The sequence below is a fragment of the Trypanosoma cruzi genome, genomic scaffold (genome assembly GCF_000209065.1).
Source record: "Trypanosoma cruzi strain CL Brener 1047053517187 genomic scaffold, whole genome shotgun sequence".
In the NCBI taxonomy this organism is placed as follows: Eukaryota; Euglenozoa; class Kinetoplastea; order Trypanosomatida; family Trypanosomatidae; genus Trypanosoma; species Trypanosoma cruzi.
Genome location: NW_001849503.1, coordinates 39,819 through 59,004, shown reverse-complemented (window position 1 = coordinate 59,004; position 19,186 = coordinate 39,819). Strand labels below are relative to the sequence as shown.

The 19,186-nt window shown below is 49.0% G+C and overlaps 10 protein-coding genes and 1 pseudogene across 10 annotated transcripts, besides 21 other annotated features; all 11 read right to left on the bottom strand.

Moving 5' to 3' along the window:
* Nucleotides 1–14,816: part of a sequence feature (heterozygous, non-Esmeraldo-like haplotype) that runs on past the window's edge.
* Nucleotides 12–33: a microsatellite.
* On the bottom strand, nucleotides 226–2,244 carry Tc00.1047053511903.120 (transketolase, putative; the record flags this gene model as incomplete). Its single annotated transcript, XM_812836.1, has 1 exon — nucleotides 226–2,244. One exon carries the CDS (start codon nucleotides 2,242–2,244, stop codon nucleotides 226–228), a length of 2,019 nt encoding a protein of 672 aa, XP_817929.1.
* On the bottom strand, nucleotides 2,561–3,226 carry Tc00.1047053511903.110 (40S ribosomal protein S8, putative; the record flags this gene model as incomplete). Its single annotated transcript, XM_812835.1, has 1 exon — nucleotides 2,561–3,226. The coding sequence occupies one exon, from the start codon at nucleotides 3,224–3,226 to the stop codon at nucleotides 2,561–2,563; it is 666 nt and encodes a 221-aa protein (XP_817928.1).
* Nucleotides 3,778–3,820: a microsatellite.
* Nucleotides 4,212–4,254: a microsatellite.
* Nucleotides 4,586–4,607: a sequence feature (AT_rich).
* Nucleotides 4,809–4,832: a microsatellite.
* Nucleotides 5,082–5,121: a sequence feature (A-rich).
* Nucleotides 5,297–5,337: a microsatellite.
* Nucleotides 5,578–6,756, bottom strand: Tc00.1047053511903.90 (hypothetical protein, conserved; the record flags this gene model as incomplete). Its single annotated transcript, XM_812834.1, has 1 exon — nucleotides 5,578–6,756. The coding sequence occupies one exon, from the start codon at nucleotides 6,754–6,756 to the stop codon at nucleotides 5,578–5,580; it is 1,179 nt and encodes a 392-aa protein (XP_817927.1).
* Nucleotides 6,902–6,926: a microsatellite.
* Nucleotides 7,064–7,097: a sequence feature (T-rich).
* Nucleotides 7,337–8,179, bottom strand: Tc00.1047053511903.70 (hypothetical protein, conserved; the record flags this gene model as incomplete). Its single annotated transcript, XM_812833.1, has 1 exon — nucleotides 7,337–8,179. The coding sequence occupies one exon, from the start codon at nucleotides 8,177–8,179 to the stop codon at nucleotides 7,337–7,339; it is 843 nt and encodes a 280-aa protein (XP_817926.1).
* Tc00.1047053511903.60 (hypothetical protein, conserved) lies at nucleotides 8,340–9,335 on the bottom strand (the record flags this gene model as incomplete). Its single annotated transcript, XM_812832.1, has 1 exon — nucleotides 8,340–9,335. One exon carries the CDS (start codon nucleotides 9,333–9,335, stop codon nucleotides 8,340–8,342), a length of 996 nt encoding a protein of 331 aa, XP_817925.1.
* Nucleotides 10,021–10,051: a microsatellite.
* Nucleotides 10,398–10,435: a microsatellite.
* On the bottom strand, nucleotides 10,865–11,449 carry Tc00.1047053511903.50 (amastin, putative; the record flags this gene model as incomplete). The annotated part of the gene is made up of 1 exon (XM_812831.1): nucleotides 10,865–11,449. One exon carries the CDS (start codon nucleotides 11,447–11,449, stop codon nucleotides 10,865–10,867), a length of 585 nt encoding a protein of 194 aa, XP_817924.1.
* On the bottom strand, nucleotides 11,619–12,995 carry Tc00.1047053511903.45 (annotated as a pseudogene).
* Nucleotides 13,214–13,243: a microsatellite.
* Nucleotides 13,590–13,627: a microsatellite.
* Nucleotides 13,977–14,041: a sequence feature (A-rich).
* Nucleotides 14,106–15,605, bottom strand: Tc00.1047053511903.40 (hypothetical protein, conserved; the record flags this gene model as incomplete). The annotated part of the gene is made up of 1 exon (XM_812830.1): nucleotides 14,106–15,605. The coding sequence occupies one exon, from the start codon at nucleotides 15,603–15,605 to the stop codon at nucleotides 14,106–14,108; it is 1,500 nt and encodes a 499-aa protein (XP_817923.1).
* Nucleotides 14,817–15,314: a sequence feature (areas merged during assembly that could not be assigned to a particular haplotype. This can correspond to areas where the two haplotypes were merged or to regions with more than two copies in the genome that were merged during assembly.).
* Nucleotides 15,315–15,765: a sequence feature (heterozygous, Esmeraldo-like haplotype).
* Nucleotides 15,766–15,792: a sequence feature (haploid, non-Esmeraldo-like haplotype).
* Nucleotides 15,793–19,186: a sequence feature (heterozygous, non-Esmeraldo-like haplotype).
* Nucleotides 15,795–15,822: a microsatellite.
* Tc00.1047053511903.30 (ubiquitin-conjugating enzyme E2, putative) lies at nucleotides 16,766–17,236 on the bottom strand (the record flags this gene model as incomplete). Its single annotated transcript, XM_812829.1, has 1 exon — nucleotides 16,766–17,236. The coding sequence occupies one exon, from the start codon at nucleotides 17,234–17,236 to the stop codon at nucleotides 16,766–16,768; it is 471 nt and encodes a 156-aa protein (XP_817922.1).
* Nucleotides 17,525–18,214, bottom strand: Tc00.1047053511903.20 (hypothetical protein, conserved; the record flags this gene model as incomplete). Its single annotated transcript, XM_812828.1, has 1 exon — nucleotides 17,525–18,214. One exon carries the CDS (start codon nucleotides 18,212–18,214, stop codon nucleotides 17,525–17,527), a length of 690 nt encoding a protein of 229 aa, XP_817921.1.
* Nucleotides 18,662–18,701: a microsatellite.
* Nucleotides 18,774–19,172, bottom strand: Tc00.1047053511903.10 (uncharacterized protein; the record flags this gene model as incomplete). Its single annotated transcript, XM_812827.1, has 1 exon — nucleotides 18,774–19,172. The coding sequence occupies one exon, from the start codon at nucleotides 19,170–19,172 to the stop codon at nucleotides 18,774–18,776; it is 399 nt and encodes a 132-aa protein (XP_817920.1).

Sequence of the window (19,186 nt, the reverse complement as noted above, 5' to 3'; positions counted from 1 at the left end):
TATTTAGCTTGTTTTTTTTTTTTTTTTTTTTTTAAGTTTATCCCAAACAATAATATGAATTTCATCTTCTTTGTCTCCTTTTCCTTTTTAACTCGTCTCTGCTCCCACTTTTGGGGCCCGCAACCTTGTTACTAGCCCGGTTACCATCTTCTTCGAGTTGTTCCTTAGAATACGCATTTATTTTTTCCTCTTTTCCCTTCCGGTCGTAATCTTAGACACATTGCCTCACAGATGCACACGCTTTTCTGGGGCGTTGCCGTTGGGGTACTTGGCGGCCAACTTCCGGCCCATCGCAGCGACGTGCTCCGTGGTGATGTTGAATTGCTTGTACAGTTCCCCTCCTGGGGCAGAGGCGCCAAAGCCCGGCATGCCAACATGGTAGTGCGAATACTTCTCCCAGCCGTAATTGACATACGGTTCAATGGAAAGCACGGGAACGCCGTCGGGGAATACTGTTTTCTGGTAGTCAACGGACTGCTGATCAAAGAGCTCTTGGCATGGCATTGAAACAACTGCCACTCTTAGCTCTGCTGCGAGCGCCTTCGCGGCATCAACCGCAAGTGAAACCTCCGAGCCACTGGAGACAAGAACGAGTTGCGGCTTATCGGCGGAATGAATCACATACGCACCCTTTGCAACACCATCCATGGAGGAAGCCGATTGAGGCACTGTATTCTGACGGCTGAGACAGATAATAGATGGTCCCTTCGCGTTTTCAAGCGCCAATGCCCATGCTGCACTCGTTTCCGTTTGATCACTCGGACGAAACACCAGCAAGTTTGGCATGGCACGCAGGAATGCAAGGAGTTCCACCGGCTGATGCGTTGGACCATCTTCGCCAAGACCGATGCTGTCGTGAGTCGCCACAAAAATAACTTGGTGATGACTCAGGGAGGAGAGGCGAACAGCACCAAGCGCGTAGCCAAAAAAGTTGAGGAATGTTCCACCGAAGGGAATAAACCCACCATGGGCGTGGATACCGTTCATGATGGCACACATGGCATGCTCGCGGACACCAAAACGAATGTAACGACCCTGTGGAGTGGCTTTCTGGAAGTCAGTCAAAGCAGCCGAATTCGGACGTGTGAGATTGCTTGGTGTGAGGTCCGAAGATCCACCAATGAGTCCCGAGATGATAGAAAAGAGCGTCCCCAGAGTGTTCTCGCTGGCTTTGCGTGTGGCAATCTTCGAGGCATCGTTCAGCGGCAGCTGCGATTTCCATCCAGAGGGAAGCTCACCCTTTAATTGTGCCTCCAGTGCTGCGGCCTCCTTGGGGAATTCAGCAGCATACTTCTTCATTGCCGCTTTCCACGCCTCATGCTTCTGCTCGCAGACGGCAACATGCTGCTTGAAAACATCATACACTTCCTCCTCGACGTAAAACTTCTTTGAAGGATCGCGACCAAAGCGCCTTTTCAACTGCTGAATGTCACTATCACCAAGAGGAGCACCATGAACCTTTTCAGTACCCGCTAGTCCCGAACCGAAGCCAATTGTTGTGTTGAGAACAATCAACTTTGGCTTTCCCTTCACCTTCTTGCACTCCTCAAAGGCTTCTCGAATCGCATCAAAGCCCGTATCACCATTATCCACCATGATGACGTGGAACCCCATAGACTCGTACTTTTGTTTCGGTTGCTCGGTGAAGGCGAGGTCGGTACTTCCGTCGATGCTGATGTGATTCGAGTCATACACCAACACAAACTTTTCAAGCCCAAGATGGCCGGCAAGAGAAAGGGACTCTTGACCGATACCCTCCATTAGACAACCGTCACCACAAAATACATACGTCCAATGGTCAATGATATTGTGGCCCGGCCGATTGTATGTGGCGGCCAATTGCGCTTCCGCAATGGCGAGACCAACGCCCTCACCAATGCCTTGACCGAGTGGCCCGGTTGTTACTTCAATTCCAGTCGTAAAGCCGCGCTCCGGGTGACCGGGAGTGCGGGAGCCCAACCGGCGAAACTTCTTAAGATCTTCCATTGAAACATTGTAGCCGGCGAGGTGCAGCATCGCGTACTGCAAGGCACAAGCGTGTCCATTAGATAACACAAAACGATCGCGATCCATCCAAGAAGGGTCCTTGCTGTCATACTTCATCACCTCTGACCACAGAACGTGAGCGATGGGTGCCATGCCCATCGGCGTTCCGGGGTGCCCACTGTTTGCCTCCTGCACAACGTCCGCTGCAAGACATCGGATGCAGTTTGCCACCAATTCGTCCTTTTTACTGTTATTCATAGTTATTCTTTTAGTTACTCAATGCTGAACCTCGTTATACGTCCATAAAACCATCAAACGACAAGAAAAGGGAAAGAACAGCATGGGAGAGAAGTGGTGCTGTTTGGTAACAAGGCAAAAAATGCATTTAAGAAAGAGTTGCAGAAACCGACAACAAAACAGGAGTGACACACAATGCGTGAGACGCATGTTCTCCTTCCCCCCCTCTGGCCTAAAAAATTAGAGGTAAAACAAAAAATGAAAACAAAGTAGGTAGTGGGTGCATCACCATGAGTGGTGGTGGTGGCGCCTCCTCCCGTCTCCCGAACATCCTTCTCTACCGCTTCTTCTTCTCGAGCTTCTTCAGATAGAACTGCAGTTCGGCGCCCTCCAGCAGTGCACCATCGGCGCGGGCTGTCTGGCCAGGGCGGCTCGTGATGCGGGCGAGCAGACGGCCCTCCTTGAGCTGATCAGCAACTGCCTTCTCAATCTTGTGGTTCTCGCGGCGGAGCATCCACTTGCGCTTCAGCTCGTCGGAGGCCTTCTTGACGTCGTACTTCTCAGTCATGGCGTGTGAGGTCTTCTTCGACTTCTTCTTCTCCGTCGTGCTCTGCAGCGTCTTCTTGCTCTTCGCGGCGTCAAGGTCGATACCGTAGTGCTTCGCGTACCATAACTTGAAGGGCGCGGCGTCCACCACAACAATGCAGTTCTTCACAAGCGTCTTCGTGCGCACCAGCTCGTTAGAAGTGGCGTTGTACACAACGTCGAGGATACGGGCCCGCTGAGCAATGGCTTCTGTGCTCCACGCAAAATTGCCGGTGTCCAGGCGAAGACCGCGGAGCTTGAAGTTCCCACCGCGGGCGCGGACGGGACTCACGCGGCGGGCGCCAAGCTTCGTGTGCGCGGGAAGACGGCCGAGTTCGGCCTTCATGCGCTTCCGGTGGATCTTCGTCTTTCCACCGGTGATCTTGCGCTTATGCAGGCGGCTGCGAACGATACCCATGGCTGCTCTCCTACTGTTGATGCATGGTATTTTTTTCAGTGACAGCGAGATTTGAAGTGAGCGCAATAAAAAGAAAAGAAAGAACAGCATGGGAGAGAAGTGTAGATGCGTCCATGCAGATGTTTATTGCCCTTTTTCTCGGAGATGTGTGGAAGGTGTGAATTGCCCCTCCATGCCATTCCGGCTGATAGGGCCTCTGTCTGCGGCAGCAATAGGGTGAGTTGATACACAAATAGGGGAGGAAACATCAAAAATATTGGTGGCAGTGGCGGGCTGGCCTGGTAGAAAAAAGGTGCCTAATGGAGCGCAGCGCAGTTTGGTTGGGTGTAGTGGGAGAAAAAAAAAAGGTGGCGTCATAAATTCTCTCCTCCTGTCCTTTTCTCTTTCTCTTTCTCTCTTTCGCACGGAGATACATTTCCCCGTATGAATAGTCAGGTAGGCACGCATGTAAACAAACACACACACATACACACAATGCGAAAGACGGCCTATTGAGGTGTCTTCTCACCGTCTCTACCCCTCCCCCTCAAATAAAAAAAAAAAAATGTGAGAAACAAAAAAAAACAAAAAACAAAAACAAAAACAACAAACAAACAGAACAAAACGGAGTGTAAACAAAAACCAACACAATTTTTGTTTTTTATCTCACGGAGGGAAGTGCGTCGTGCCCCTCCCCAAAAAAACAGGCAAACCGAAACCTGCTGTTGCCGCCCACAGCATCCCGGAAGGCCCCCAGTTACCCTGCCTGTTATGCGTGCTTGCGGTGGTTGTCCTTCCTCGCTTTCGGTCTGTATAAATACGAATTTTCGGGGATTTCGCGCGGGGTTCTCCACAGGCGCCACTGCCGTGCCGCACCACACGCCGCAACAACTCTTTTGTCTACCCACGGCTGCGTGCTGGCGCCTCCACTGACATCCCCCTCCTCTCAACTCCACACGGCAATGGCGAGAAGGAACAAAAGGACTCTCTCCACAAACACTCACAGAAGAAAAAAGAAGAAAAAAAACCAAAAGAAACAAAAAAGAAAAAGAGGAAGGGAAGGCACTAAAAACCTTCGCTCCCCCTTCCTTCTCACCGCTTTTCCTGCCGTTACAAACCACCTCAATTCGCCACACCCACCTACCCATCCATATATCGCTATATATCTTTATATATATGTGAGGGTATACACATATGCCACAAGTAGGCAATATCACGCACATAAGCACCACAATAAGATCGAAAGCAAAATGAACAAGAAAGGCGCGCACAGACACACACACATACACAAAAAGTCATTGTATACGCATGGAAATATATGTTTAGATAAATTCTTCATTCATTCCATCCTTTCCTTTCTTTCCCCTCTCCTCATTGTCGTATTTTTATTTATTTATTTTTTCCCTTGCCTTCTTACACATACACCAAAAGAAAAAATCCCTCCTCTTTTCCTTTGCGTATTCTTCGTCTGCTCCTCTATGCGCAATTAAAGAAAAATGCCAGCACACCGTTCAGTCATAATAGAGGCATAAAGAAGGCAGAAATAAAGAAAGGATCCGATACGGAATGGTGTTGCATCACGTACCACAGTTCTTTCCATCATTATATATATATATATATATATATAATCTACCTGTGGGCCTACATACGGCAAAGAAATGAATAACATAAGGTTAGATTTTTCTTCAAGCGTAAACACCGAAAAATGTACGCACGTTTAAATGTGTGCTTACGGCCCCAAGAGACTTGATTCCGATCCCCTTTCTTTTATTCTGTTTTCTCATTTGCTTCGCGTTATTCCCTTCCGCACCATCCATAGATACATGTATATGCCTCTGTGTTTGTGCCCCTCTCTTCTGAGAAAATAGCTGGCCTATTTTCTTTCTTTCTCTCCTCTCTTTTTTTTTTTTTTTTTTCATTGCGTCTCACAACCTCGCGAGCAGACTGAGAATAACCTCAAAGAATTGTCCTCTAATTTTTGTTATTTGCCGTTGGCACCCTCCATACCTACACGCTTCTCCCATCCGCAAACAACAAACAGCCCGCCAACTTGTCTTAGATCAAAAAAAAAAAAAAAAAAACAATAGTAATAATAAATAAATAAATAAATAAATAAATAAATAAATAAATAATAATAATAATGATAAACACGCTCTTTTAACTTTCTCTCCTCTTACAATACACGTGGCTTTTCTCTCCTCTCAGTCCTTTCCACTCCCTACTGGTGGTTCATTATTTTTTCTTCTCGACGCCCTAACCCCCCTCCCCCCCTAATTACCCGGTCCATCTGAGCCATTGTGCCTCTCTTCACTCACTGAAACCTTTTTTTTTTCTTTTTCTGTCCTCTCTCCCTGTGCGCATGCACACACCATTCAACCATGCTGGGAGTTGCTATCAGAAGAAAGAGCCTCATTGGGAGCACTATCTTGCAACGGTGTTCGCGGTTCAATCTTCTCCACCCTGCATATCAGCTGCCTCCAGCTCTCAATAAATTGCTGCAGCCGCAGTGGAAGCCGTTCTCCACGGTTCGAGTGCAACTCCTTGAAACTACTCCGCAGGATCCAGTCGCGACAGTTCTGCTTCAGTGTCTTGGGCCCAAGGTCAAGCTCCGCCGTGTCGCTCATAAACTCCCCCCGAAACCGACCTCCGAACACCACCATCGTGTTCTTGCAGACAACAGCGACGTGACATTCCCTCCTAGACGGGCAGTTTTCATCCGGCTCGTGCATAACCTCAAATGTGTTCGAATCCACATGATAAGTGAAGAGGTCGTTCAGTTTCTTTTTTCCATTCCACCCGCCAAAGACGACAACCCTGCCATGATGCACTACGACGCTGTTCCGCGCTCTGCCAAAGAGAGGGCCGCTGTTAGGGGACTCAATCGGCCGCCACATGCAAGTGTCGTAATTGTACATGTACATATCTTCACAGCACTCTCCTTGGGCGCTGCGCCCACCAAACATGATCATATTGCGTCCACATGTGAAAGCGGCGTGGGCTGAGCGTGGGGTCGGTGGATCCCCATGTTGCGGGCACTCCATCCATGTGTTTGTCTGGAAATCAAAAAGGTAAAGGTCCGAAAGGCGTCTGTTGCTGTTCCGGCCGCCGCATTTACCAGCAAATATATACATGCACCTCTCAAACAACACAGCGCTATGGCAATACCGAGTTGATGGTGGCTGACCGCTAGCCTCAATCTGTGCACACAGACCCTCCTCACTAGTGGAAAACAACTTATTGAACCTCCCACGTCCATTGCATCCACCAAATATATATATTTTCCCCTCATAATACACAGCGGAGTGAAACGCCCTGGAGCACTGCACCTGTCCTGTCATCTCAATCTTTGACCAATGCTTTTTATTCACATCAAACACGTAAAGATCATCCAAGTAGTTAGAAATACTCTCATTCCTGTCATTGACACCACCGTAGAGGAAAATTTTGGTCTCCGTGCCGTTGGCGCATAAGGTGTGTCCTATTCTTCCCGGTGGGATATCTCCCGTGCACTGCACGCTGCGCCAGCGAGAGGCCGTGTGACACAAGGACATCGCCAGAAATTGGCGGAGAGGGCTGAAGTTGAAACAAAGAAGGGAGGCCAAAACAAATAAATAAGGAGAGGATCGCTTGTCTCACTATTGGCCTCGCAGAAACAAAAATTTTCGACGACCGTAAAAAATGAAAGGGCCAAAGCCAAACAAAACAACAACAACAACAACAAAGCGAGTGACCTCCGCGGTTCTATTTGACTCCTTGAGAGAGAAAAAAAGAGGACAGCCGTTTTGTTTTGTATTCCCTTTTACTCCTGCACCAAATAACCCCGTCCCAGCAAGAAGGAAGAAAAGCAACAACAACAACAAAGAAAAAAAAAGAAAAAGAGAGGAAAGAGAAGTACACACAGATGCATGCATGCATGTATTTTATTTATGTACACACGTGACTGCAACATCGTTGAAAACAGCAAGAAGATCCATGAAGAGGAAAGGCAACAACAGCAACCAAATAGGAAGAAGAGCTCCTTCTCCGATCAATCAAACAACCAATCAATTGCCCACAGACACACAAACAACACAACTGAAAACAACAACAACTTGAACCTCATCGGCCGCCAAAGAATAAAATGCGTTTCCGTCAGTCCTCTTCGCGCGGTCGTCGTCTGGCGGCTCGACGCGTTTTCTGCGTGGTGGTGTTGTCACCCGTCAGCGAGGGCAAAGGACGATGCTGCGCCCCTCTCACAAACTCGGGAACATACTCCACATCAGAGTCATCATCATCGGCACCTGCAGGTTGTGTGCCTTCCTCGCGCTTCAACCCCGCAAAAGGTGTTGTTTCACATTTCACCTGCGCGAGCGGTAGTGCACCAGACGTTGTCGACGCCGCAGGGGTATTGTTCGATGCACGCACTCCCTCTGCAACAAATGAAAAAAACACTTCCCACGCCTCCCGTAGCTGTTGGATCTGTTCACGTGAGGCGGGAGCATCAACACTCTGAACCTCATCGGTGTCACCACTCAGATTCATTGCGTTTGTTAACTCTTTCCCACTTCGCAGCTGCACAACAAATGACTTCACGTTTCGCATCAGGTGGGGCGGTAAAATACTTTCCCATGTGAGAATCATGGCATCGCACCACAGTGCTCCGCTGCCTAACGTCGAAACCACACCAACGAGATGCCAAGGCATCTGCTGCACAACGTAGTCGTGCAGTCGTGGCGAAATGAGAGGGACAAACACATGTGGTGCGTGTTTCATGAGTGAATCGAGCAAATACCAAAGTCCTTTATTTTCATCCGACTCCAAATCCTGCTGGCGGACAAGTGCCTTCCGCAGTGCAGACCACGTGTCTGTGGCTTGCGTCAGGTGGCGGAGGGCCACTTGCGTCAGCGCCTCCACACGCGACCTGGACGGGGTGCAGGACTCCAACATGACACCAAAAAGTTCCTCACTAAACTCTGGCGGAGCGTACGACACCATCTTCTTTCCAGTTCTGAAGTCAACAGAAAAAAAAAAAAGAATAGAATAGAAGAGAAGCCCCTTCTTGCAGCATCAAACAGAATCCCATGCTTATTCACAAATTTCCCCGCCCCGCTCCAGAAAGAGAAAAAAGAATCCCCCCGAAACAAATGGAAATTGGCTAGCACCTCGCGCCCCCGTTCTGCAAGGCCGGCGGAAGCGTGCCTTTCGCCAACGACTTATAGGCCGGATGGTGGTAGTAAACAATCCACAGCCACCGCAAAGCTGCCTCCGAGTGCTTGTAAAAGCCAACAGATTGTTTGCCCAATTCCACATCTGGGCCAACGTCAACCACATCGATTGTTGGCCGTGTGGCGACTGCAATCGCTGCTAGTGTGAGACCTGCCAGAAACGATAACGATACACGTGCATTCGTCGCCTGAAATAACCAACGGTGGTTGCGCGCCACTCTCTCCTTCTCAACCTCAGTCATTTGCCACCGAAGCAAAAAAAGAATCCGCGTAAAAAGTACACTACTTCGCGGAGACACTCCAAAATACAAACGAGGTGCCTTCCACAGCATAAGATACAAACCAGAAATAAACAAACAGGGAGTAACAAAAAGCTCAAGACCGCGCCGTCCCCTGTTATGTACCTGTTGTGGCAATTGAGTCTCAACAGCGTACTTCGCTCGCTGTTCCACAGAAGAAAGTTCAAGAATGAGAGATCTCAAATCCCCAACAGAAAGAGTCCGCGGCGGTTGCACCAAGACGTCAACAAGTCCCTCTTCCCGCAGCTTGTAGCCAAGAATAGGGCATGATCGCAGCAAGCCCCAATCCAACACTTCCTGTACCGCTTCCCTTGTCGATGGAGAAGCGCCTGCTCCGTCGTCTTTCCGCACGGCAGGCGTTACTACAGAATCTGTCGAGGCAACAGAAGTAGTCTTGCAATCCATGCGAGCGGGAAGCAACGGAAAAGAAATCGATGAATTAAAATCTCCGCCACCTCTAAAAGACCAACGCAGGGCGGGTATCCCCCAAAATGAATATTCCGTATCACGTGGCTCTTTTACACGAGCACGAGAAGGGTTAAAAATGGCATTCAGAGCCTTTTCTGAATCCTGCAGCCTCACCTCATCGTCGTCCGTCATCACCTGCCAAGGAGACCACCAGACCATTCTGCACAGAAAAACGCTAAGCCTCACAAATAAACGACACCAATAGCAGCTGCAGGCCCTCTTCTAAGCCGAGCGGATTCTTGCCTGGACTGCTGGCCCGTTCCTCAACTTATCTAAAGAATTCAAACAAGAAGAGAAGAATGAGTGAATGGAGAGGCAGTGGGTCCGCCACCTCCTCAGTGTTTGCCCCAACTAGATAAATATATGTTCGGAAAACCACACTTGTGGCATGTTGCGCTTTGTTTGGAGTATAAATTTTTTATTGCTTAAGAATTGTTAAACTTTAGGATCTTCCAACAACACAACGCCGCCGCGAGGCGGAAATCAAAAGAGGGTGGAAGGGATAAAAACAACAACAAAAAAAAAGATTTCCGTCTTGCCGTTATCGGTTCCCTGCTTCCTGGAATCACAGTCAATAAAAAATTCATAAGAGAGGGAAAAATCGTAAAAAAAAAAAAAATGCATTCGTTTTACCGGAACAAATTCATTTTGGTGGCCAGTTTTCCCCGCAAAAATTCTCCTCACGAGCTTCTAGTCAACACACAAAAACGGGCGACATCAAATAAGGAAGAGAAGAAGCAGAAATACACGCGACTTAGAGAGGAGCCGGAAAGAAAAAGGCGGTCCACCGCATGCAGCACAAAAATACAACAGCACGCTCCCCTCAGAAGCACCACACAAACGGAAAAAACAAAAAAAAAAAAAAAAACAAAAAATCAAAACAAAAGGCCCTGAAGTTCCATCAGGCGGCGCTGACAGGGAAAAAATGTGGGCTGATGGAAGGAAGGGAGGTGTGTGCGTTTAAATGGAACGGGCACTCCTTTCTTTATTCATTCCTCGTCCTCCCGAATGAATCCGATGGCCCGCACGCCAGCCACCGTTGGGGAGCACGTCCATCCCCACCCGGCGGAGATGTGCAGGAGACCCCCAGGACGTCTGCGAGGGAGCCGCAGTGGGGGGCGTGGGATACACCCCCGTTACGCAGCCACTCACGACGAATGCGGCGCCTCGACACTCCGCCGCGGTCTAGAATCAGTAAAAATAACAAATGGAGCGAGCAGTAAACAAACAAACAAACAAAAAACAAACAAACGAACAAAAAGCGGGTGGGCAAATACACACAAAAAGAGGCCCAGCACCACGCATTCATTTCTCCAACAAAACAAATACAAACGTGTCTCATCAGCGACGGAAGGCGACGTGGGCCCCTCGTGGAGGCCCCCGCCAGAGTACACCACTTACTTCCCTCCCCCTCCGTTCATTTCCACTCGCTCCTCATTTCTTCGTTCCTTCCTCGCCCAAGACAAAAGCATTCTTCCACACAAAAAAAAACAAATAAAAACACAAACACAGAGAAGAGGGCGCATGCAGGTAATTATGGCGCCCGCTCCAAATTTTCCAAACCTGTTACAAAAAGAAATTAGTGGACGCACTCAATAAAAACAAATAAAAGTAAAGGAAAAGGAAAGGAAAATAAAATCAATAAAAAACACAGAGAGTTCATCCGAAAGGCTGCTTGGCACGGCGCTTCACCGAACCACGTGCATTTGTTGATCTCCGACTTCACATGAATGCTGTAGACGTGACCCATATGGCAGATTCAGAAACACAACGGCGAAAAACGTCAGGCTCCATGATGCCACAATGAGGCCAAAGCCATGGCCGAATTTAAAATGTGTTCTGAAGGGTGTTGCGATGCAGTTACTTATTTCTTCTTTGTACACGTGAACCATAAGTCCCCAAACGACCCCAACCGTCACCATGCTACACACCAACAACACATTCGTCAGGGTCCTGAGAGACTTGTTGTAGATGTGTGACAACACGCCAAGGATGGTGGCAGCAAGCAGCAGGGCAATGGAAACGATGGAGGAAGCTTCTGCCACTCTGAATAATTCCAATACTGCATAGCATTCATGGATGACGTCATTGCCGGAAATAACGTATTCCGTGCTGGAACAATGCATCTTCCCACCCCACAGCGTCACGCACGGATCGGTTAAAAAAAATGGATTCGTCCTGGGGCGAAACTGGTCAAGCGGCGTCCCAGTCAGCATTAACAGGAGGGCGGTGAAGCTCACCACGCCGTAGAGAATCGCACCGACCTTGCTCATTGCTTCCTACGTGAGAACAAGAAGTGAAAACAAAGAAAAGAAAGCTATCGAGTGGGAACGGTGTTCGTGGGGCATCCATACGACGCACATCTTCGCCCACACGGGGGTCAGCAACGCAACAAGACACTTTTTTGCCCCACGCATGGATGGATGCCGCCAGCAGCAAGCCGCTATCTGCAACACTTTCTGTTGGGACATCCAGACATCCGTGGTGGCATTGCACACGAGTGTATCTCAAAAAGCATCGTTGCGTGAGCTGGAGTCGTCGCGTCCCTCGCCCCGTCCTGCCTTAAACGGAGTGTGTGTTCCAACCTTACCGCCGCCTCGCAAGGTGTGAGGGATGATGGGCTCACGCTGCCTGTAATTGTCTCATGGCCCCTACAGGCTTCCGATTGGCACATTTAGCAGCAGACAAGTGTGCGTGGCAAAAAGCGGTGAGGGCTCCATCGAAGCCGTTGCCGTCTGTCCAAAAAGCCCAGCAACGAAGGAGCGGTGGGCAGGACACAATTCGAGGCGCGGAAGGGCGGCCGTTGTGATGGAGCGGGCCTCAATGGGCGCCTCGATGGTGACGTAACAGAGTCGTTGATCGCACGCTAACGCTTCACCTTCGTTGTAGATGCAAAGTGTCGAGCTGCAGTCACGTATCTGGGGCATGAACGGAGGGGTGGCGCCACGCATTGCCTTCCTTGCGCAATCAGAAACTTCTCCAGCGGAGTCGGGATGATCGCCACAGGCGTCACCATTCCGCACGCTGAAAGATTTCACCGTGGAGCAAAGAGGGCCTTCGTTTGAACGCACATCAGCAAAGGCAGCCAACGTTTCTTTTCCACGAATGCAGAGCAGGACAGAATGCTTTTCCCGCAGCCATACAACCGAGCAAAGACGGGAGTGCGTGGGTGGAAAGATCTTGTTGTCCTCGGGCCCGGCGCAGGCGCTGCTCCGCAACTCCGCGATGGACGGCGCCTTTTGTCGGTGACTTGCCGTACCGTTGGGAGAACGCTGTTGCCGCAATGGCCAACTGATGGGAGCGCTGCTGCCTTCTGTAATTTTTTATTTTCCAACCGGACACAGAAATGACACCGAGAACGGCCACGCGGGCACTGAGGACGCCACTGTGCTTGGTGAGGACGCAGCGCATCTCCCTCTCGCTCATGCACTCCTTGATCTGCTATTGTTTCTGCCGGTGCTGTTGACTCTACCACCCAAATCCTGCAGCACGCACACGCGCACAGACTTGTTGGGGTGTGGGAGACGGTGCACGTGGCTCCATCCAGCAGACACAAATTGTCCGCTCTCCAGCCCCCGACAAAAAAAAAATGCACGAGATGCTCTCATTGTCGGAGCGACGGTCCACGCCCGCGGAGCTGACCCGCTCCAGCACCTCTTGAAAATTCACGTCCCGGATGTGCTTTGAACGGTCCTCCTAAAGAGCGACCGTCTCACGTAGCGCGACGGGATCAGAGCGGTCGCCATTCAAAAACACCGCCAAGACGCCCCCTCCGCCGGCTCCTGCCAAAAAAACAAAAACAAAAAAACACACCAATTATTGCACCCGCGCCTCGGGCGCACGTAGGGCGGACAGCGGCAGCTGCAGGCCCCCTTCCAAGCAGGGAGTCAACACACAAAAACGGACGACATCAAATAAGGAAGAGAAGAAGCAGAAATACACACGACTTAGAGAGGAGCCGGAAAGAAAAAGGCGGTCCACCGCATGCAGCACAAAAATACAACAGCACGCTCCCCTCAGAAGCACCACACAAACGGAAAAAACAAAAAAAAAAAAAAAACAAAAAATCAAAACAAAAGGCCCTGAAGTTCCATCAGGCGGCGCTGACAGGGAAAAAATGTGGGCTGATGGAAGGAAGGGAGGTGTGTGCGTTTAAATGGAACGGGCACTCCTTTCTTTATTCATTCCTCGTCCTCCCGAATGAACCCGATGGCCCGCACGCCAGCCACCGTTGGGGAGCACGTCCATCCCCACCCGGCGGAGATGTGCAGGAGACCCCCAGGACGTCTGCGAGGGAGCCGCAGTGGGGGGCGTGGGATACACCCCCGTTACGCAGCCACTCACGACGAATGCGGCGCCTCGACACTCCGCCGCGGTCTAGAATCAGTAAAAATAACAAATGGAGCGAGCAGTAAACAAACAAACAAACAAAAAACAAACAAACGAACAAAAAGCGGGTGGGCAAATACACACAAAAAGAGGCCCAGCACCACGCATTCATTTCTCCAACAAAACAAATACAAACGTGTCTCATCAGCGACGGAAGGCGACGTGGGCCCCTCGTGGAGGCCCCCGCCAGAGTACACCACTTACTTCCCTCCCCCTCCGTTCATTTCCACTCGCTCCTCATTTCTTCGTTCCTTCCTCGCCCAAGACAAAAGCATTCTTCCACACATGTCCACTTATATTGTTAACCACATGTTATGTTTTTGGAAAGGAGTCTTTTTTGGTATTTGTTTTATTGAATAATATTGCTGAATATTGACGTCACATTTTAATTATTTGGGGGCTCTACTGACATTTTTTTCTTTAATTCTTTTTTTTTTTTTGCTCTTCATTTCGTCCTTTTTTTTTTTTTTTCTTTTCCTCCTCACCTATAAAGCTTACTTTTTCTTTCTTTATCTTATACTTATCTATATGTATAGAGTTCTAATGGACAAACTGGTAGTACTCAATACCAATGTCTTGGAAGGCCATGTCGTTTCGGCTTCCGATGTGAGCAACAACAAATTCTTTTTGACGATTTTCTGCTGCAAGATCACTCTTAAGAGATCCATTATGCATCCCCTCGTACTGCTCTCGTGTGAGGTTCACAGGTTTTTCCAATGCTGCTGCAACGTTAATCTTTGAAGCGGCTTCTTCCCACCCTTTTACTGGAACAATTGGGATCGCTTCACTCGCGTCACCGGAGCCGTAGCCAACCATCACCATTGGGTGATTTGTAATGTCTTGTTTCTTATTGTAGGCCTCCTCTAAACCGGCAGCGATCCAGCATGGGAGGGATGCGGTGTAAAGATTACCAAAGTTTGCCATTGCTGAGCTTCCCAGACTCATCTTTCTGCTGAGCAAAGAAGAAAAATCCTTGTCCGCACGGACGGCCTTGGCGACCTTATTGGTGGCACCAAAAACGTCCTTGGGCTCCTGTCCTGACTCAATCATGCCAAAGTAGTCGGGAATTATATCAAGTTCCGTCTGCACCGCAGCAGGTTCCACCTTGGCCTTTGAGCAGAGCTCCTCAAAGTATTTCTTGTGTTCGGCTGAGGTAGCACGCGCCAGTCCACGGACGTACAGGAAGGACATTGCTTGAATCGGCATCATGTTGTATGGACGGTGGAAAAATAATGCAGAAACAGAGTTATAGTAGTCCCCAGGATTTTGCTTCAGTTTGCCCAGCATGTTTTCCACAGCCATAGTGACTTCTTCGAGGTACACCATCGTGCTGTAGGGTCCAGAGAAAACGGGGAAGTCTGGAATCTTACCGTGCTCCGTGTTGCTGCCATATTCTTTAATGAAATGACGCCTGAATGGTTTGCGGAAGTCGGGTCCACGGTAGTCAGAGGCGGAGCCAGAACATTTAGTATCCAACTCCACCAACTGTGGTACCTTTTCCACCAACATGGCCACAGAGCCAGCACCTTGCGTCTGTTCACCTGTTGAGCCCAATGCGTATTCTGCAATGTCGGACGCCACGACGATGGCCACCTTATCATTCCCACCATCAACCTCCGAGTAGCGAGTGGCACTCTTTAGTGCATACACACCGCCAAGGCAAGCGTGCTTAAACTCTGGCACCTCGCAGTGCCGAGAGATGCGCGGCAAACCAAGTTCCTTTAAGGCCTTGTCAACCATTCCTCGCACAATAATGGAGCCTGCAGAATTATCCGTGCTGCTCTCTGTTCCCAGTCCCAGGAAACCGATACGTGCGGGGTCAACATCGTAGTTAAGGATAAGACGGAGTGTTGCGGTTGCCGCCATGGTGTATGCGTTCTCGTTATGGCCTGGAATGCGAAAAGACTCCCCAACAACATTCGATACTTTCTTCCAGTCGTTTCCAGTCCAGTCACACCAGTCCTTAAGAGCAACACGGCACGGTGGCGTGTACACCGCCATCCCACTTATACCTGCAAGGGCCCTCACAGTCCGGCGCATATTTGTTGTAGAATTTGTAACGTTAAATAAGCTTTTCTTTTTAATTTTTAATATTCACTAAACCTTCACAACAACAACAACAAAAAAAGAAAAAAAAAGTGGGGTACGCCCTCGCACGGTCACTGCGGTCTGCCGAAACCGGCCGTCACCATCAACGGGGAATTCACTCCATTTCGCACTGCGCATCACAAAACAAAAACAAAAACAAAAACAAAAAGGCGAAAAATAAAGTAAATAAATAACGCAATTTCTCTCCTCATCGCCGCCCACAACAAACGAAGAGTCATTCACGACTGCAGCATGTTTCGACATTCTTCCCGCTGTGCCGTTGACACGAGTGGCATCTCCCCATGCCCATGGAGGAACATTGCGGAACCGCCAACAGACACCATTGTCAAGCAGAACGGGTATCTTCTCCAATAACAGAAAAGGACACCGCCAAAAATAAAAAAGGAGAGGCCCATAAACCTCAAACAATCACGCGTGCATTGGAATGCAGCCACAGGAAAACAACTCCCCACGCATCCAGACACCAGCCCCCTCTTTCTCCCCACCAGTTCCTCCTCACAGACGCCGGTACGGTTGCTGCCACTCGTTTACTGCGCAGCCTCCCTATTTCTATCTGTCGCTAATTCTTTCGTTTGCTACCAAAGAATGCTCCTGCTCACCAACTAATATACACACGAAAAAGGCAACAACAGCAAAAACAAAAAAACGGGCAAATACGCAAAACTCTGCCTGTATTGCGAAAAAAAAAAAAGGACACTTCATTTCTTTCACTTCCCACTGCGTTTCTTCTTGTCTTTATTCTTCGCAGCTTGTTGTTGGCAAACAAGGGAGCAATGTAAATTCTCACCGCTTTTTTGCACACACCAGCCCGTACCACAATATTTTCCCCTTTTTTCTTCTCTTATACTTCTTTTACTTTCCAATTCTTGATCTTCCCAGCTCCTGATACACTCTAGCAGCACAGCTCCCTTCTACTCTCGCGCCCTCTACGGCAAAGAAAGAAAGAGGAGCAAAGTACAAATTAAAAAGGGACAATAACAACAAAAAAGTCCCGATCTCTTCAGTTCACTCTTCCACCTCCATCCACAGTCACCAGCACTAACTTGTAAGTTTTTTTTTTCCGTTCTGCACAAAGAGAGAAACGTTGTTCATTAAGCCTTCGACGTTGCCTCCCTGTATGCCAGGAGAACCTCACAGCGATACTCCTCCTTCTTGCCCCACAGCGCTGCGGCACGGTTGTTGAGTGGTGACTGATTGTTTGGGTTGTCGAGGAGGTTCTGGATGGAAAGAAGAATCTTCGACACGGTGTAGACGGCGCTCCAATTCTCCTTCAGAATGTCCAGACATATCCCTCCATACGCATCGACGTTTGGATGAAAACACGGTGTAAGGAATCGCACAACTGGTGCTTCGAACGGGTAGTTCGCAGGAAACTCAAGGGAGAGCTGGTACTCCAGCCCCTCGTACACAGTGTTGGGCACACCCTGCACCGTGCCAATCCAGTGGAAGAGATTATCGTTCTGCGGAAAGGCGGAAATACCCTCGGCGCCCCCCATCATGAGCTCCATAAACTCCTTTTGCAGACGTGAGGACGCGCTGCAGTTGGACTGCACCGAAGCCATGATTAAACCCTCTTCTATCGCCACACCGCCGGTTGCCACAAGCCCCCCACCCCCTCCGTCCTTTTTTCCTTTTTTTTTTTTGTTTGAAAAAAAAAATTATATGTATTTCGTGTGTGCGCGTGTATATGTGCGCTGAGACGTGTTTTGAGAGATGAGCTTGCAAGACAACAACAACAACAATAAAAGGGGGCAAAAGTCCAGAAATTAGCGCGGACAGGAGCGAAAAGACAAAAAAAGGAAGTCATGGCGTCATAGAAGCACACACACGCAAAAAAAGAAAAAAAAAATTCACTGCAACAGACGAACGGCAGGAAGCCATGAGCGACCCAGCCAGAGAGAAAAAGCCTTTTCCCACTTTTCTTGAAACCCCGATGCCTCCATTTGGAGCTCGCCGTCTCGAAAGCAGTCGGGGTTGGAAAAAAAAGCAACCGCCTCCCGGGAAAGATATTCCACATACGGCTTCCCCAACACGACTTCCTGCGTCACGCTGCGCCGCTCCACATCGCACCTAGCAAGAGCCTTGTTGACAAGCACCGCCGTTGGCCACTCCGATGGGTAAAACATGGACCGCACGTGGTGCAGCAGTCGCGCCATCACCGACACACGCATCGGATCAAGACCCAAATAAATCTCGTCAAATGGCAAAATGCACCTCTTCCCTTCGCTGTCTTCCAGCAGGAGGGGATGACTCTTGAAGCCTTTCTCCATGCGTACTGATGGCGACTCGAATGGGTACTTCGGTGGCAGCTGCACAAGGAAGGCAAAAAAGCCGCCGTACCACGGTGAGGGGGAATTACTTACAGCCACTAACCCCCTCCAACAGTCGTTTTGTTTACCGGAGTCGTTTTGGGGCGGAACCAGCAGAATATCATCAAATTCTCCGCAATTTGCAACGAGTGCATACTCACGACGCAGGTAGAGGGTGCGGTGCAGTGCGTCCCGCTGATCCGTAGAGACGGCATCATTAAGCGGTTCCATGATTTTGCACAAGAGAGCACCAAAGGGACGCTGGGACCGAAGAAGTAATATACAAGCAAGCAAAGTGCAAACCCCAAAAACATGTATACACACACACGTCGGTGACAGGGAAAAATCAAAGGAGAAAAAAAAAAAAAAAAAGAGTCCAGTAAGACACGTTTACAACCGAAAAGAAAAAAAGATTAATTTTTCTTTGTGATCGCAAACGGAGGCCGCATACCAACACATGCGGACAGTCCATGGGACCAACCGTGAATGAATCCTCACAATGCCCTCTCGCAAAGTGTCAACAAACGATACTCGCCAAAAAACAATAAAAAATAAAATGAAAAACGAACAACAAATAAACAAATATATTTATATAGACGTCAACATAATTACGCAACAAACCAAATCACGTTCTTTTATAAAAATTCAGTCGTTTCATCTCCCAACTCACATACACGCAAAAAGAGAATGAAAAAAAAAAAAAAAAAAAAAGAAAGAAGAGAGCAATATTTAGTCCCAGAAATATGTTGAGACCAAATCCATTGACAAAGACGCATTCCATCGAGGGGGATTATGCCAAACGGGCAAAACAACATCCTTTTGCACGCGTAACCTTCTCCGCGTAACCAGCACTAGGCTCTCGCGGCGTACGAAGCGTCACAGCTGAGATATAGTGCACATTTTCACCGGGGGCATTGCTTAACTCCCCGTAACCACCAACTGACAAATCCCACTGAAGGGCTTCAGCTTCTCCGTTGGAGATAATCTCTGCCTCTGGGACGTGTGTGAACTCACGCACATCTGGCAAACACTCGAGCCATTCCAAAATTAATTTGTACGGTGGATTATCTCCATTCAAAGAAATTCCGTCTAAATATTCGTTGCCTTCATTATATGTGAGGCGGGACACCACAGGTGAGGGTACGGGAGCTTTTGCTGATGGCACAGGAAACGAGTGGTGTGCACCCATATCATTCAGTCCCG